This window comes from Phacochoerus africanus, chromosome 7 (genome assembly GCF_016906955.1).
Source record: "Phacochoerus africanus isolate WHEZ1 chromosome 7, ROS_Pafr_v1, whole genome shotgun sequence".
NCBI classification, from domain to species: Eukaryota; Metazoa; Chordata; class Mammalia; order Artiodactyla; family Suidae; genus Phacochoerus; species Phacochoerus africanus.
In genome coordinates this window covers 74,199,368-74,216,047 of record NC_062550.1, presented here as the reverse complement: position 1 = coordinate 74,216,047, position 16,680 = coordinate 74,199,368, and the positions used below count along the sequence as shown (strand labels likewise).

At 37.0% G+C, this 16,680-nt stretch overlaps 1 protein-coding gene across 1 annotated transcript in view; it reads left to right on the top strand.

Annotated features, from left to right (window-relative positions):
* CPNE8 (copine 8) overlaps positions 1-16,680 on the top strand; it is a 266,575-nt gene that overhangs the window by 218,082 nt on the left and 31,813 nt on the right. Inside the window, exons 15-16 of the mRNA XM_047787960.1 lie at positions 7,119-7,300; positions 15,471-15,598. Of these exons, the coding sequence (XP_047643916.1) occupies positions 7,119-7,300; positions 15,471-15,598 (310 nt within the window). The remainder of the gene's footprint in view (positions 1-7,118; positions 7,301-15,470; positions 15,599-16,680) is intronic.

Sequence of the window (16,680 nt, the reverse complement as noted above, 5' to 3'; positions counted from 1 at the left end):
GGTTCCCAGGCTAGGGGTCCAATCAGAGCTGTAGCCGCCAGCCTACGCCACAGCAACGCGGGATCCGAGCCACATCTGCAACCCACATCACAGCTCACAGCAACGCCGGATCCTTAACCCACTCAGCAAGGCCAGGGATCGAACCCACAACCTCATGGTTCCTAGTCGGATTCATTAACCACTGAGCCACGATGGGAACTCCCAGCAGTTTTGTTTTTTTTTTTTTAAGAATTGCTTACATTAACACATTCATATTTAATTAATTCAGAGGGACCATCATATAATAACCCCTGTATAGATATTGATATTTTGTATATCAAACATTTTAAGAAAGAAAAGACAGTGGACTTTTAATTTATCTTGGAGTAACTTTGTTTCAAACAAAATAATCATTTGAAATCAGTTATTACATATCATAAGAACATGACTCTCATTATTTAACTTTTATCAGAAATTGCCATCAGTTTATATATTTATCGAGATTTTTATTTCTAATTGTTTATTGTGCCATGGCTCTCCTGTTCCCTTCACATTTCTCTCACATTCACTCACATTTCACAAAGTAGTAGATTCTCTTAGGTAAGAAAACACTTTAGAGATCACTTACTGCAACCACGATCATCTTATACAAATAAGAAAATTCAGATCTAGAAAATCTTTTATAAATACGTTTCAGCTTGTTAGTAGTAGAATTAGAAATAGAGATGAACAGACCAAATTCTAATTCTGCTTACCTTTCACTACATGATAAATATATTCTTCAACATTGTGGCTTCAAATTAATGGTTTTTGTGCATGTATTATTCAGCAAAATATGAAGCATAGGGCCCATTCCATCGTGGCTCAGTGGAAATGAATCTGACTAGCATTTCTGAGGACACAGATTTGATCCCTGGCCTCACTCAGTGGGTTAAGGATCCAGCATTGCTGGGCTGTGGTGTAGGTGGCAGATGCAGCTCAGATCTGGCATTGCTATGGCTGTGGCATAGGCCAGCAGCCACAGCTCCAATCTGACCCCTAGCCTGGGAACTTCCATATGCCGTGGATGTGGCTCTAAAAAGACAAAAAGAAATATTAAAAATTTAAAAATATGAAACAGACACCTAAACTCCAACTGGATTAAAATACTAGCTTTCATTTACTGATGAGCATTAGCATAACAACTAGAAGAGCAATAATCTCTTCGATTATTCAGTAGAGTCAATCTACTGAAACTGATTTAAGCAAATAGACAATCTGAACGGACCTATAACAGACTGAATTAGTAATTAAATACCCACCCACAGAGTGTATTTGGGTCCAAGTCCAGATAGTTTCGCTGGTGAATCCTATTTAAAGAGGAATGACGGAGTTCCCGTCTTGGCGCAGTGGTTAACGAATCTGACTAGGAACCATGAGGTTGCAGGTTCAATCCCTGCCCTTGCTCAATGGGTTAGCGATCCGGCATTGCCATGAGCTGTGGTGTAGGTCGCAGACGCGGCTCGGATCCCGCGTTGCTGTGGCTCTGGCGTAGGCTGACAGCTACAGCTCCAATTCGACCCCTAGCCTGGGAACCTCCATATGCCGCGGAGCGGCCCAAGAAATGGCAAAAAGACAAAAAAAATAAATAAATAAAGAGGAATGACTACCAATTCTTGACAAATTCTTCCCCCAAAAAAGAGGATAGGTGGAAACACGTCCCAACTCATTTTAAGAGATATTATCAAATGCCAGAACCAGACAAGGATATCAAAGAACAATTAAAGATCAGTATCTTTTATGGATATAAAAATCCTCAACAAAATACTAGCAAACTGAATCCAGTAGCATATAGAGAATTACATACCCTGACCAATTAAAATTAATCCAGGAATACGAGGTTGGCTTAATATTCAAAAATCAAATAATGTAGTATACCACATGAAAAGAAGAAAATGGAAAAACCACATGTCATCTCAATTGATACAGAAAAAGAATTTGACAAAGTCCAACATACTTTTATAATAAAAACACTTAAACTAGGAATAGAAATTGACTTGCTAGCTTTATGAAGGGAAAACATGAAAAACCTTTAGCCAACACTATACTTAAAGATGAAAAGCTGGAGGCTTTCCCATTAAGATGAGGATCAGAACAAGGATGTCTGCTCTTACCATTTTTACTTGACATTGTTGGAGGCCAGAGCAATTAGACAAAAATAAATAAATAAAAGACAACTGGTTTGGAAAGGAAGAGGTAAAACTATTTTTATTTGCAGATGACAATCTCGTATGTAGAAAATCCTAAGGAATCAACTAAAAATCTATTACAACTAATAAATGAGCTCAGTGAGATTGAAAGATGGAAGAGCAATATATAAAAATCAATTTTTTCCTATGTACTTCCAATGAACAATCTTAAAATGAAATTAAGGAAGTAGTTCCATTTACAACAGTATCAAAAGTAATACAGTATTTAGGAATAAATTTAAGAAAGTGAGTGTAAAACTTACATCCTAAAATTATATCCTGAAAAAAAATTGAAAGAAACTAAAGATCTAAATAAGTGGAAAAACATGCCATCTTCATTAATTAGAAAATTTAACATTGTTAAGGTGGCAATATTTTCCAAAAGGTCAACAGATTCACTGTAATCTCTTTCAAAATCTGAATGGTCTTTTTTGAGAAATAGATAACTGATCCCAAAATTTATATGGAATTTAAAGGGAGAATCAGAAGAACCAAAGCAGACTCGGGGAAAAAATAAAAATAAAAAGAACAAAGTAGGAAGATTCATACTCTTCATTTTTGAAACTTACTGCAAAACAACAGTAACCCAGACAGTCTGGGGCTGCCATAAAGACAGATTTATAGATCAATGAAATAGAATTGAGATTCCAGAAATGAACTCATGCATTGAAAAGAATAGTCTTTTCAACAAATGGTACTGGGACAACTGGATAGCCACCTGCAAAAAAAAATGAAGTTGGATCCTTACCTAATTTCATATAAAAAATTAATACAAAAATAGAACAAAAATTAAATGTAAGGGTAAAAATTATAAAACTATTAGAAGACAATATCAGGATGCATCTACCTTGGATGTAGCAATTGATCTTAAATATGACATCAAACACACAAGCAACAAGAGCAAAAAATAAATAAATTGAACTCTATCAAAATTAAAACTTTTTATGCCCCACAGAACATAACTGACAAAGTGAAAAGATAAACCCAGAACAGGATAAAATGTTAGCAAATCAAATATTGTTTTATATTCAAACTTGGGATTTGTATTGTATAACTCAAGACAAATAACCCAATTAAAAATAGTATTCCATTTATTCAAAGAAGGCATAAAATGACCACTAAGCACATGAAAAGGTGCTTGGCACACTTACATGTCAAGAAATGCAAATTAAAACCATACTGTGGTACTCCTTCACACTCACTATAATGACTATAATCCAAAAGTCAAATAAAAAGTGTTGGCAAGCATGTGGAGATTTTGGAACCCTCATATACTGCCGACGGAAATGTAAAATGGTGCAATTTCTTTGGAAAACTCCTTGGTAGTTCTTCAAGTTGTTAAACATAGAGTTACCTTATCACCCAGCAATTCCAGTCCTAGATATAAATGCAAGAGATGAAAACACATGTCCACACAAAAATTTGTACCTGAGTATTTATAGGGGCATAATAGCCGAAATGTGGAAACAACCCAAATGTCCACCAACAGATAAATTGGTTTTAAAATGTAGTATATTCATACAATGTAATACTACTCAGCAATAAACGGGGATTCAATATGAAGTACTAAAACATGCTACAACACAAATGAACCTTGAAATCACTGTACTAAGTGAAAGCCAGTCACAAAAGATCACATATGTGATTCTATTTATATGAAATGTCTAGAATAGGAAATTAATAGAGGCAGAAAGTAGAGTAGTCATTGTTTGGTGCTGGGCTGGATGGAGTGATAAGGGAATGATAGTAAATAGGTACACTTTTTCCAGTGATGAAAATGTAAAATTGACTGTATTGAAGCTTGTACATATCTGTAAATATATTTAAAGTCACTGAATTGTAAATTTTAAATGGATTAATTATAAATTATATGTATCTCAAAGCTTTTTAAAAAGAGCCTATTCAAATGTGATTTTCTTTACAAAGACATAATATACATCTAAAACAAAATGAGATGTTTTTATAACTTTCAGTGTTTAAAATATTACAGAATCCTTAAGCAAAATGTTATAGCTAAGAGTCAGGGCTTTGGAATCTTCCTAGACTCAAATTCCAGTTTGACCAATATTACTGCATGATTTTGTCAAGTTATTTAATCTGAAAAGCAGGTATAATAAAAGTGCCCATGTCATAAGTTTGTTGAAAAGGAATTGAGATCTGAAGTACATTCATAATAGATTACATGCTATTATAATTATCATTAGATGATAACCCAGTGTTATCAACCTATTACAAGTTCATTTTTCAAATGCATGACTATTGAGACAGAGGTGGTACAAACATGGTCCTATATTCAAGGAATTGCCCCAATTTTGTGGTTCAGAACACCAGAGCATAAGAGTAGGAGAGGAGAGACAATAAGGGCTGCAATAAATAAAGAAGGTTGTCTGATGCATTTGGGACATACGCTGGAAGAGGAGAAGGTGAATTTCAGGATAGGTTGGCAATCTGAGAGGTAGAGACGGAAAGAAAGGTATCCTTAGTGGTAGAGTGAATAGATTGATCTGGGTGAAGATGCTGGAAAGAATAGGGAACATCTTTGAATAGGTAGGATTGGGCTCTGCTATGTATAATAGACTAAGATGTTTGGATATGCTGGAGGTATTAGTGGTATTTTTATCTTAACCTTTAATTGTGGTTTTCTTAGAGAAATAGAATTAGCTACATATTCAACCATTGAGTGACAGCTCTTATATTTGAGAATTGTGTTAAATAACCACCTAAGTAGTGGTATTACTTATCTGTGGCTCAAATACCGCTTAATCAAGTAGTGATATTACTTATCTAAAGCCTAATGGAAAAAAATAAAATAAAAATTAAATTTAAAAAAGGAGTCCTGTCATGGCCTGGCAGTTAATGAACCCGACTAGCATCCGTGAGGACATGGGTTCCCTCCCTGGCCTTGCTCAGTGGGTGAAGGATCCAGCATTGCCCTGAGCTGTGATGAATGTCGCAGACATGGCTTGGATCCTGCATTGCTGTGACTGTGGCGTAAGCCAGCAGCTAAAGCTCCGATTGGACCCCTATCCTGGGAACCTCCATATGCCTCGGGTGTGGCCCTTAAAATAAAGCAAAAGACACAATTAATTAATTAATTAATTAAAGCCCAATGGGCTTTTGACCAAGCTTTGACACTTTGTAAGAAGTGTCAAAGGAAAATTGCACTGGTTAAGTTGAACTGGCACAAGGCAGACTTTATTCAAGACCTTTGCAGTAGAGATCAAAGCTATTGCAATGGCAGAGAGAAACTGAACTCTGCTCCTCCAAAACAAAAGATAGGGGGTTTTGTTGGTGAACTATTGGAATAGTACTGAGAGATATTGGGGAGGAAATTGGTCTGGATGATTAGAGCATCTGTGTTTAGTAATTAGCACTTACTGAAGTTGGGTCCTACCCGGCCACCACCCCGACAGAGACTAGGCATTAGAGATGCTATCTTGATGATTACATTTCAAAGGGATGGCTCTCAGGTCCCTAAGAAAGGCATTCCTGAATTTTAAAAGATTTACATCTGAAAGGATCATAGAAAGAATTTGCAGTTCCACACTTTCTAAAGTAAATGCTCTAAGAAATAGGAAGTGGGAGTGGGAGCTACAGTCAAGAGAAACCTTTCAAAAGTTTAGTCCAACTGAGGGGAACCTTAGAGCCCACCTTAGAAGACTTTTTTTTTTTTTTTTTTAATTTTATCATGTGGAAACAGCCCTTAAATGTCTATAGCCCTTTAGAAATATAAATGCATTTACACAATGAATTACTTTTAAACCAAAAATGTTCTGGGTATTATTATATGTGTTATAAACCAAAGGAAGATCTTTCCTTTCGTTCTCTCTAGATCTCAAGTGCTTATAATTATTTTTTTCCCTATCAAAAAAGAACTATGCCTTGAGGCTTTCCTTCTTCAGGCAATGTTTTAATGCAGAATTGAGCTTTATGAGCTATTGCAAGTCCCATTTAATTTCCATTTTCACTTAAGAAACTAAACAGACCTTCAGGCTGCCTTTGTGCTAGTAATTAGGGCAGCAAAATGTGAATCTCCTCCTGTTTGAGTGGTAGCACATTTATGACTTTGTCTCTCAAATTCGTCTTTATTGAAATGCACCAACCTATGTAGCATAGGCATATTGAAAATTCAAAACCTTGCGGATGACCCAGATAATAATAGCAGTAGTAATTAAATTTTACATTTCCATGGTGCTGTATAATTTTTAATCACATACACACACATAATCTTATTTTGCCTTCACAGTAAACACTGTGGTAGAATTTATTTTGGCATTTTATAATTGTTGTCCTGCAAATGGCAAGACTTGACTTTGGGCCTTTTACCTCCTAGGTTAATGTCCTGTTCTCTGAATAATTTCTCAGATCTAAGTATTTAATTAACATTGAAAATCACTGTGCTCTTCTCTTTTTATGTGATTAAATTGGGATATGTCTCAAATATTCAGTTTATGTTTGTGATACAACTTTAGGAAGGCCTCATAATTCCTGAAGCCTGTTACACCATTTGGCTCCTTTGATTATAGGCATAAGATTTCAAGCTAAAGTCACACAACTTTTTTTTTTAAATAAAGATTTCAATAAAATAAGATTACTAAAAGTACTTCTATCCTTCTTCTGGGGCTGAAATTCAAGAATAGCCTATGCCATTGACAATGAGAAATAATCTTTGGAAAAATCCTGCATATGCTTTAGCACATCTTTGGGAAACTTAGTACATGTTTGATCTCATGTAATAAATATCTCTATGTCAATATCTATCCAAAAGAAGCCACTTAACATATATGAATATAAGCAGAAAAACATAATTTTTAATATTTCAATCTGAAATAGATCTCAAGAAAATGTCAAAAAAATTATCTTTAGCCAGATCACTCATGTTTAAAACATTTTTTTTTTTTCTGTCATCAGGCAACCCTGCCCAGCCTACTTCACTTCACTACATGAATCCTTATCAACTGAATGCCTATGGAATGGCATTGAAAGCAGTGGGAGAAATCGTTCAAGATTATGACAGTGACAAAATGTTCCCAGCTTTAGGTTTTGGTGCAAAACTGCCTCCAGATGGAAGGATATCTCATGAGTTTGCTTTGGTAAGAATATATCACAAGGATTAATGTTTTGGAAAAATATGTTGGAGCTTTTCATTGGTTTGCTGCTTCTGTTTTAACCACTCATCTAGCAAATTCTTGTGACCATATGCTCAGCTCAATTTTGGTAAATGATTGATTTAGGATGTGATATTAATGGGAAAAAAGTTAAATAGATTAGCAGCAAATCTACCTAAAGTTATCTGATTTATAAACAGGGCTCTATTCTTCCATTATAGTCATGATCTGTGGGTCAGGAATTTAAGCAGAATACAATGGCAGGGGGTGGTGGTGGTACATGTCTTCAGTATGTCTAGACCTCACCTGGGATGGTTTGATTGATTAGAGATGGCTGGAATTATTCTACGGGAGCCATGTATCTGAGTTTCATTCTGGTTACTTGGTTGGATTCCTTAGTTCTTCTCCACATCATGTCTCTTGGAGCTAAGGTGGCTTATTTGCTCATAAATGATGCCCAAGCTAGGATGGCTGAAATAGTTGGGTTGCCTAGACATCTTCCTGTTTTTCTACACACAATCTGCCCTTGTGGTTATCATGGTATAGTGGTCTCAAGGTAGTCAGATTTCTTACACAGCAGCCAGCTTCCCCAGAGGGAGTATTCTAAAAGTCTGGGGCAGAAACTGCAGGGTTCTTTATGCCATGGCCTTGGAAGTTCTAGAAAGTTATTTCTCCTGCATTCTCTTGGTCAAGCAATTCACTAAGTTCAGCTTAGTTTCAAGGTAGGAGAAGTAACTTTCACCTCTCAATCGGAGGAATATCAAGGATATACAGCTATCCTTAATTTACCATCTCCTAAAATGTCATTTATTTTCAAATATAAAAATTAGTTATAGCTGAAATTAACTTTTTCAAATGAGAAGCAGTAATTATGGCTATAATTAATTATGGTTTCAATATAATGGAGTATAATGACTGGAAAAATATTTCTCTGTTTAATTTACTTAGAACTGCTCCATACTGTATGATTGCAAATAAGCAATGTACCACTTTCTACCTTCAAAATAAACTTCACACAGATAGTGCTTATAGGCTCAATCAGCCTTATTTTCACTTGTACTTTCTAATGAAATAATGGGAAAATTAATGTCAGAATGGTTAGCTATTATTTTGGTAAAAAAAATTAACTTTTCCTTGTAGAAATGACTCCCTACCTACCCTACCCTGTGTATTGTAAGAGCAAACTCTTCCAGTATTTCTGTAGGGTTTTGTTTGTTTGTTTGTTTTTATTCTTGTTTCAAAAGTGGTAAATGGGGAGTTCCCATCGTGGCGCAATGGAAACGAATCCAACTAGAAACATGAGGTTGCGGGTTCAATCCCTGGCCTCGCTCAGGGGGTTAAGGATCTGGCATTGCCGTGAGCTGTGGTGTAGGTCGCAGAGGTGGCTCAGATCCTGCATTGCTGTGGCTCTGGCGTAGGCCAGCAGCTACAGCTCCAATGAGACCCCTAGCCTGAGAACCTCCATGTGCCGCGGGTGCAGCCCAAGAAAGACAGACAAAAAGACAAAAAAAAAGTAATAAATGGGATTTTTAAATTAAAGTTATATGGGAAAAATAGACAAAAATAAACAGTAGCACAATCATTTATTGAGTAATTACTGGGTATCAATTCAGGTACTTTATACACATTTCTTTTTTTTTTTTTTGTCTTTTTGCTATTTCTTTGGGCCGCTCCCATGGCATATGGAGGTTCCCAGGCTAGGGGTCGAATCAGAGCTGTAGCTGTCAGCCTACACCACAGCCACAGCAACGCGGGATCCGAGCTGCATCTGCAACCTACACCGCAGCTCACGGCAACGCCGGATCGTTAACCCACTGAGCAAGGGCAGGGACCGAACCCGCAACATCATGGTTCCTAGTTGGATTCGTTAACCACTGCGCCACGACGGGAACTCCTATACTCATTTCTTATGTAATCTTCATAAAATTCAAATGTGGTAGGTATATCATGACTGTCGCATCACACTATTCTATCAAGAGCCACTCACATTAAGTACAGTGAAAAGAGTACCCCCAGCAGTTATACAATTTAGCTCAGAATCACAGAATTTAACTAGGTTTCCAGAGGACAGGACTTGAACCCAGATCAATTTTATATTAGAATTCATGCTCTTAACTACTACTCCTAAATCACATTTTATAAAAGTACCTGCAATCCCCCCTCTCAAACATGTGCTCTCTTAACACCATAATATATATACTACACACACACACACACACACACACACTTCCAGAAGCTTTTATATGATTAGACTTCATCTCCCTTAAAGATATTTTAAGAGCTATATATTTAACTTTTTTCCCCTATACTTGTTATTCTTTTTTCTATTCCATTATCCACACAACTTGAGGGAAGGTTGCTGGAGGGTTTCATTTTTTCTTCCATGAACCAGCCCACATGCCACAACTCCCAAGATCATATAAAAATGATTATCCGCTGGGATTTTGTTGTGTCTTAGAGAATTAAATTCTCTTAGAAACTTATAAGACCATGAAAATCACTCAATGTGATCCTAAGTCTTAGGTGCCTCCGGAAAAAGGCCACGAACTATTTTAAGCCTAAGAAAAGAAACAACTATGTTAAACTAAATGAGATTTGTTAATTTTCCTTCCATAAGTTTATCACCCTTATGTATGATTTTTTTTTTCCTTTTCTCTCCCTCTCATTCTCTCTTTCTGTTTTTCCTACCTCCACGTTCATTCCCATAACTAAACCTATGCAAAGGAGGGATTTTTTTATTATTTGCATCTTAAATGATTCTTTGAAGCCACAAATATTTAAAGGATAGAGATCCTACCCCTTGAAATTGATGAAAAAGTTTCAAAAAATTGATGAAAACAGTTGATGATAGATGATGATGATGCCTCAGCTTTAATGTCACCTAATAATTATATGACTGTAATTTTTTTCAGAGCACTTTTCTTGGATAAGACTGTCAGGCGAATGTGAAGTAGGTCTTCAGTGAGATAGTATTCCACTTGACTTGTGTGTTAACTTCCTCCTAGATAACTGCAGTATACATCTGTAGGTTCTAAAAATGACAAATGGAAAAACTTCAGTCCATTTCAATCTGGCAATTAGATTAAATTCAAAATCACACCAGAATTTGTTTATCACACCAATAATATTTCCAATAGCAAGAGAGGCCTTTTAAAAATTTTAACAATCCCTGGTTGGTGAGTTTAGAGATAGCACAAATGTTGAAAATATAACATTATATTATTTCAGGTATATTATATTATACCTGATAATACAATAGTGTAGGGCTTAAGAGGAAGATTTCACATGGGCATGTGGCCAGTGACCCTTTAAAAGAAGGTCTTTTGCGTTGATCAATAGAGAGAAACGCTAATCTGTCCAATTGATTTCTCCTACCAAATATCTAAAAGCACTTGCATACTTTTTACTTATTTTGGCATTTAGAGAAATCTGTACAATTTAATATTTATGTGCAAAATTTTTCTTCCAACTACATCTAAAAGTATAATCACTAAAGTTCTTGAATACTTGCATTCATAAAGTAGAAGCTCAAAGATAATCATTTATTGAATAAAAGGGAGAATTCTTTCTGCTTTTCCCTGTAGTAAGCAATCTCTGGGCAGCAACAGATACATTTCAAAGAGTAAAGCAGCAGCTCCTAATAGCTCTCTTCAGCATTTTGTCAGCACTTTAGCCCCACTGAAAAGTATTACAAGCTATGGGCAGCTACAGAGATGAAAAGCTTCTCTTCCAGAACTGAATCTAAATTCCCAGGAGCCCAAATGGAGTAAAAAAAGGGTGTGTGGGGGGGATTGGACACACCCCACTTAAGTCTGTGCATGGGATTATTGCTCATTTCGAATTCTGTTCTTTATACTTTCTATGTGTTCTACGCATTAACTTATTATTTCACAAGTGGAAAAGTTTGCTAGTTAAAAGGGAAATATAAAATAGAGTATGCATTGACTTCGTTAATAAACAGCAAAATTGAAAGCACTTATTTTCAAAAACGTTCTGTGTTTTACTTTTGTGCTAGATCCACACATAAGTTTGTCTTAACAAGCAAAAACTAATTCTCCAAGTAATTATTTTAAGAAATGAGTTTTTTTTAAAAATTTTTAAAATCTTTCTATCAAGATTAATGAAATGGTAGGGAAAATAGTGAACTTGTAATTTTAATTCCAGAGGAATAAATTAAATACATAGTTTTATAGAAATATAAATCCCCTCAGTCAAAATGTTAAAATGCTGATCAAAAAGTAACTCAGAACTATCCTTGTTTGTGATTGTTCCCTTAGGACAGATATGTACATTTTTATATGCTTAAAATCAATAATGAGTTTTAATTTTAATTAGCTTCATATGTTCATTTTCAGGAGAAAACAGCACCTTAAAATTTTTTTTTTTTGGCTATTTCTTGGGCCGCTCCCGCAGCATATGGAGGTTCCCAGGCTAGGAGTTGAATCGGACCTGCAGCCACCAGCCTACGCCAGAGCCACAGCAACGCGGGATCCGAGCCACGTCTGCAACCTACACCACAGCTCAAGGCAACGCCAGATCGTTAACCCACTGAGCAAGGGCAGGGACCGAACCCGCAACCTCATGGTTCCTAGTCGGATTCGTTAACCACTGCGCCACGACGGGAACTCCAGCACCATAAAATTTTAAAGGAAGATTAAATCGATCAGCTCAGATTAACATCAAAACCAATCATTTACTATCTTGTGCTAGATTTTAAATTTTTATGTTTTAATTTCAGTCAATTCATGTATCCAATGTTATAAAGAATTCTTTTATTATTTTTATGTTTTACAAAATGGCATGAGGGTTAGTTAATAAAAAGTTTGAAGAAAAAGACAAAAAGTAAAGGGGTAAAGTGGATGTAAAGCCTTCTCTCACAAGGGACAAAATTGAAGTGGTTGGTAAAATCTTGGCTTAGTTCCTTAAGATCCTCAGTCTTTCTACATGTGTAGAATCTTTTAACATGGTGGCATGGTGGTGGTTAAGAGACGGGGCTCAGGGGTTGGACTATGTGGGCTCAAATGTTGACTCTGTTATTGCTGTTGTGTGACTTGGGGCACAATATCTAAGCTCTCCATGCCTCAGTTTCTTCATCCATAAAGTGACGATGATAGCATTTTATCTGCTTTTTTAGGATTATTATGTTATACACATTATATTATATAAAGTTCAAACAAATTTACTGACTTATTTATTGACTTATAAATTAAGTCACTTTCAATTGTTCAAGTAAAAACACACAAGCAAAAATGACTGCTGCTGGAGTTCCCGTCGTGGCGCAGTGGTTAACGAATCCGACTAGGAACCATGAGGTTGCGGGTTCGGTCCCTGGCCTTGCTGAGTGGGTTAAGGATCCGGCGTTGCTGTGAGCTGTGATGTGGGTTGCAGATGTGGCTCGGATCCCGGGTTGCTGTGGCTCTGGCGTAGGCCGGTGGCTACAGCTCCGATTCGACCCCTAGCCTGGGAACCTCCATATGCCGCGGGAGTGGCCCAAAGAAATAGCAAAAAGACCAAAAAAAAAAAAAAATGACTGCTGCTAACTATGTTTAAGCATGGTTACTGTCCCGAGTGTTTTAAAATATATCTACACATTTTTCACCCCCTTCCAGAGGTGGAGCCGAATTCCTCTTCCCTTGAGTGTGGGCTACACTTAGTGACTCATTTCTAACAAATAGATTAAAAGTAGATGTAATGCTATGCCACTTATGAGACTAGAGGCTTGCGGGGGCTTCCTCCTTGCTGTCTCATGGATCACTCATTATGGGGAAGTTAGCTGCCATGTTGTAGCAACGCACAAGCAGAGTTTATGTTGGCCTACTGTTGACAAAACTCAGCCTCTGTCAACCGGTGCCAAATAGAAATGCAGAAATGGAGTTTTGGGTGAAGGAGAAAAAGATAGTTTTTATTGCTTTGCCAGGCAAAGGAGGCCACAGCAGGTTAATGCCTTAAAGACTGTGCCCTCATTTGTGGAAGAATTGCAGGAAGTTTTATAGTCTAAAAGAGAAAAACAGAGTTTCAGATAAGGATTAGGATTGGGGCAAGCATGCATTCTTGCTTTGGGGGAATCTTCATCATTGAAATGGCGTCAGGAGATCATGGCATCGATCCTGGTGATGGTTTTCTGGGTTATTGCGTAGAATAACAGTACTTGAAAAAAGGGCATATTGATCAGAGATTAGAACAAACTAGAAAAGTTCCTGAAAAACATCATGTGCTAATAATCTTTGACCCACAGGCAGTTGTGCTCAAGATGCCTAATCTTTAGCTTCCATGTGATTATGTTTAGTTGGGGTTCAATCAAATGAGGGATAAGCACAAGGAAGGGCTCGAAGCTGTTCAGTTTTAAAGTATTCATTTCTGAAAGAAGCATAAGGAGGCGATCCCTTTGTGGCGCAGCAGAAATGAATCTGACTAGTATCCTTGAGGATGCGGGTTCAATCCCTGGCTTTGCTCAGTGGATGGGGGATCCAGCATTCTCGTGAGCTGGTGTGTAGATTGCAGATGCAGCTCAAATCTGGTGTTGCTGTGGCTGTGGTGCAGGCTGATAGCTGTAGCTCTGATTTGACCCCTAGCCTGGGAACTTCCACATGCTGCAGATGCCACCCTAAAAACCAAAAAAAAAAAAAAAAAATTACGAAAAGAACCATAAGGATCATTACTTTTCTCTTAGGTGTATAAGATGCCTACATCATTATGTGTATCCCTTGAGAGAGAACCAGGATCCTGCCTCAAGGCTGGGATATTGTTACCTGACTGTTCCTCCCTGGTCTTTGCATCCCCTCCCTTCCCTGATCAGCAACTATCTGAACCTGTCCCTAGGGAAGGCTGTGGAGGTGGAATGAGGCCCATTTCCTAAGAACAAGAAATGGGGGATACAAAAAGGCTTTTATGGCCAGGAGCCTTATAGGGCCCTGCTCAGTGACACTACTGCCAGCATGCCATGTAATGAGCCTTACTGAAAGCAGATCTAAGTCTGGTCATGCTTACAGATAATTTCAGCCCAGGTTGGGTTCTTGACTGCAAGTTCTTGAGAGATCCTAAGCAAGCGGCTCCTGGATTCCTGACACCTAAAAAATGCCAGAGATAATAAATGCCTGCTACTTTAAGCCACTAAGTTTTGGGGTAATTTGCTACATAGCAGTAGATAAAACTTCCTTCTTTGTGTTGTTGGGGGAATCTGGACCAGGGGAATTAAACCTGGTAGTAACAGAGCATTCAAGGTATGAGAAAGTCTCCTAGTTTCAAGTTGCCCTTCTGGGTACTGTCTGCAGAATAAGAACTTGTGGCAAGCTCCAGTTCCCTTGAACAATATGGATATATCTCTTTGATTCTTTTCCCTTTCCCTTGTCTTAATGCTACTCACTTAATGCTACTTCTTAGTTGGGCTTATCAATGGTGGCCTGAAAATGTGCATGTAGCAGATATTGTACATTTTTACTGCTGTAAAGTAAAACTATTTGAATTGACAGAATTTTTTCTGATTTTAATGCATGTCACTGCAGAAAACTTGGAAAATATAGAATAGTTTAAACAATGAAATAAAAGTCAACACTTACACAGCCACCTAGAGGTAGCCACTGTTAATATTTTGTTTCCTCCTTTTTAGATTTTTATATGTTCATCTCTATGTGTACACAGATCTGTGTAAAAATGACACTATTAATTGTAAATTGTGATATTCAATTTCTCAAGATAATGTAGAATTTTCTCCTGCCGTTTTTTGAAAAGTATCCACTTTTAATGATTGCACATTACATCATATCACAATCTATGCAATATACTATAATCTATTATTGTTGATCACTTAATTTTTTGCTATTATAAATAAATAAATGAATTTTCTTCCAAAAACTCTTTTTTTATGGACATACCTGCAGCGTATGTTCCCAAGCCAGGGACTGAATTCGAGCCAGAGCTGGGACCCACACCGCAGCTGTGGCAACGCTGGATCCTTTAACCCACCGCACCAGGCCGGGGATCAAATTTGTACCACCATGGTGACCTGAGCTGCTGCAGTCAGATTCTTAACCCACTGTGCCACAGTAGAAACTCCAAAAAAAATCTTTATGAGTATCAACATGTATCATTCTCTTTTTTAATTGGTTTTTAAAGACACTATTAATTTTTTACTTTTTTTGCCTGTAAATTTCTACAGAATGGGAACCCTCAAAACCCCTACTGTGATGGCATTGAGGGTGTCATGGAGGCTTATTATAGGAGTCTGAAATCTGTACAACTGTATGGGCCAACCAACTTTGCTCCTGTAATTAATCATGTAGCAAGGTAAGTGGGTGTCGATAAGTTACTTATTCTAGTCTCCTGGGCCACAGTGAAATAGTAACATTATTGTTGACATGACTCTACAAATGAAAGTTGTTTTCTTCTAATTTACCTCTAAGAAAGAGAGGGAAAAGATACACACTAGCAAGAATTTCCACCGAGCTATCATGACATTTCAGTAAGAAGTTTACGTCAAAATCTCACGTGAAGAAACACATCCTGGCTTATGTTAGGACCTGTATTTGTTCAACCAAGGAAAAATTTTTTTTGCTCTCATAGATGAAAAGGCATCCATGAGAGCAACATTGATCATGATCTCAACTGTGTAAATCATCCATACCTAAAACTATATTCCACAGAGCACAGAAGTAATAAGAGACTGAATTTTATGAAGACAACTGAAGCCTTTCAGTGATATATAGGGCACGTTATTTTAACCTCCCTGAAATTAACACAATAGCTAAATTTATAAATTCCCAGAGTTCTACCTGTATATAGTACCTGGTATTGAGATCAGAATATAATTGCTTATGATTCCAAGTACATGTGCTAGAAAAAAAATTTAATGTAAAAATCTATATACACTCATTATTTTTTCATTATGCATAAGTAAATTAGACACCACTTAAAATCCCTAAAAAGTTTGTCTTGACCCAGTTGCAAATCCTCTGAAACCCTGCCTTATTTTTAGATACTTGAAAAAGTATAGCTCTCCTATCTTTCCAAATATGTAGCCAAAACTTGAAAAAATACTGCATTTGGATCTGTTTATCCATGATCAAAAGCCATGTGAAACCTCAGTTCTCTATCTGAAGTTTCTGGTACTTAATCATCTTCTTATTGGACCTCATCAACAACTTAAATATGTTCTATTTTTCATTATCCGGGACATAGATAAGATGCTAAGAGACCCCAGGACCCAGGGCAGACCCCAGTGGACTCTCTTGTGGAACTCTACCGCAGGTTGACAGTGATACACTGATGACTCTTTTCTGAGTATGACCCTTTGGCTCAAGTTTTTCAAACACTTCCATCCACAATCTGTTATGAATTTTATACCTCAACTCTGTACACACACAATTAAA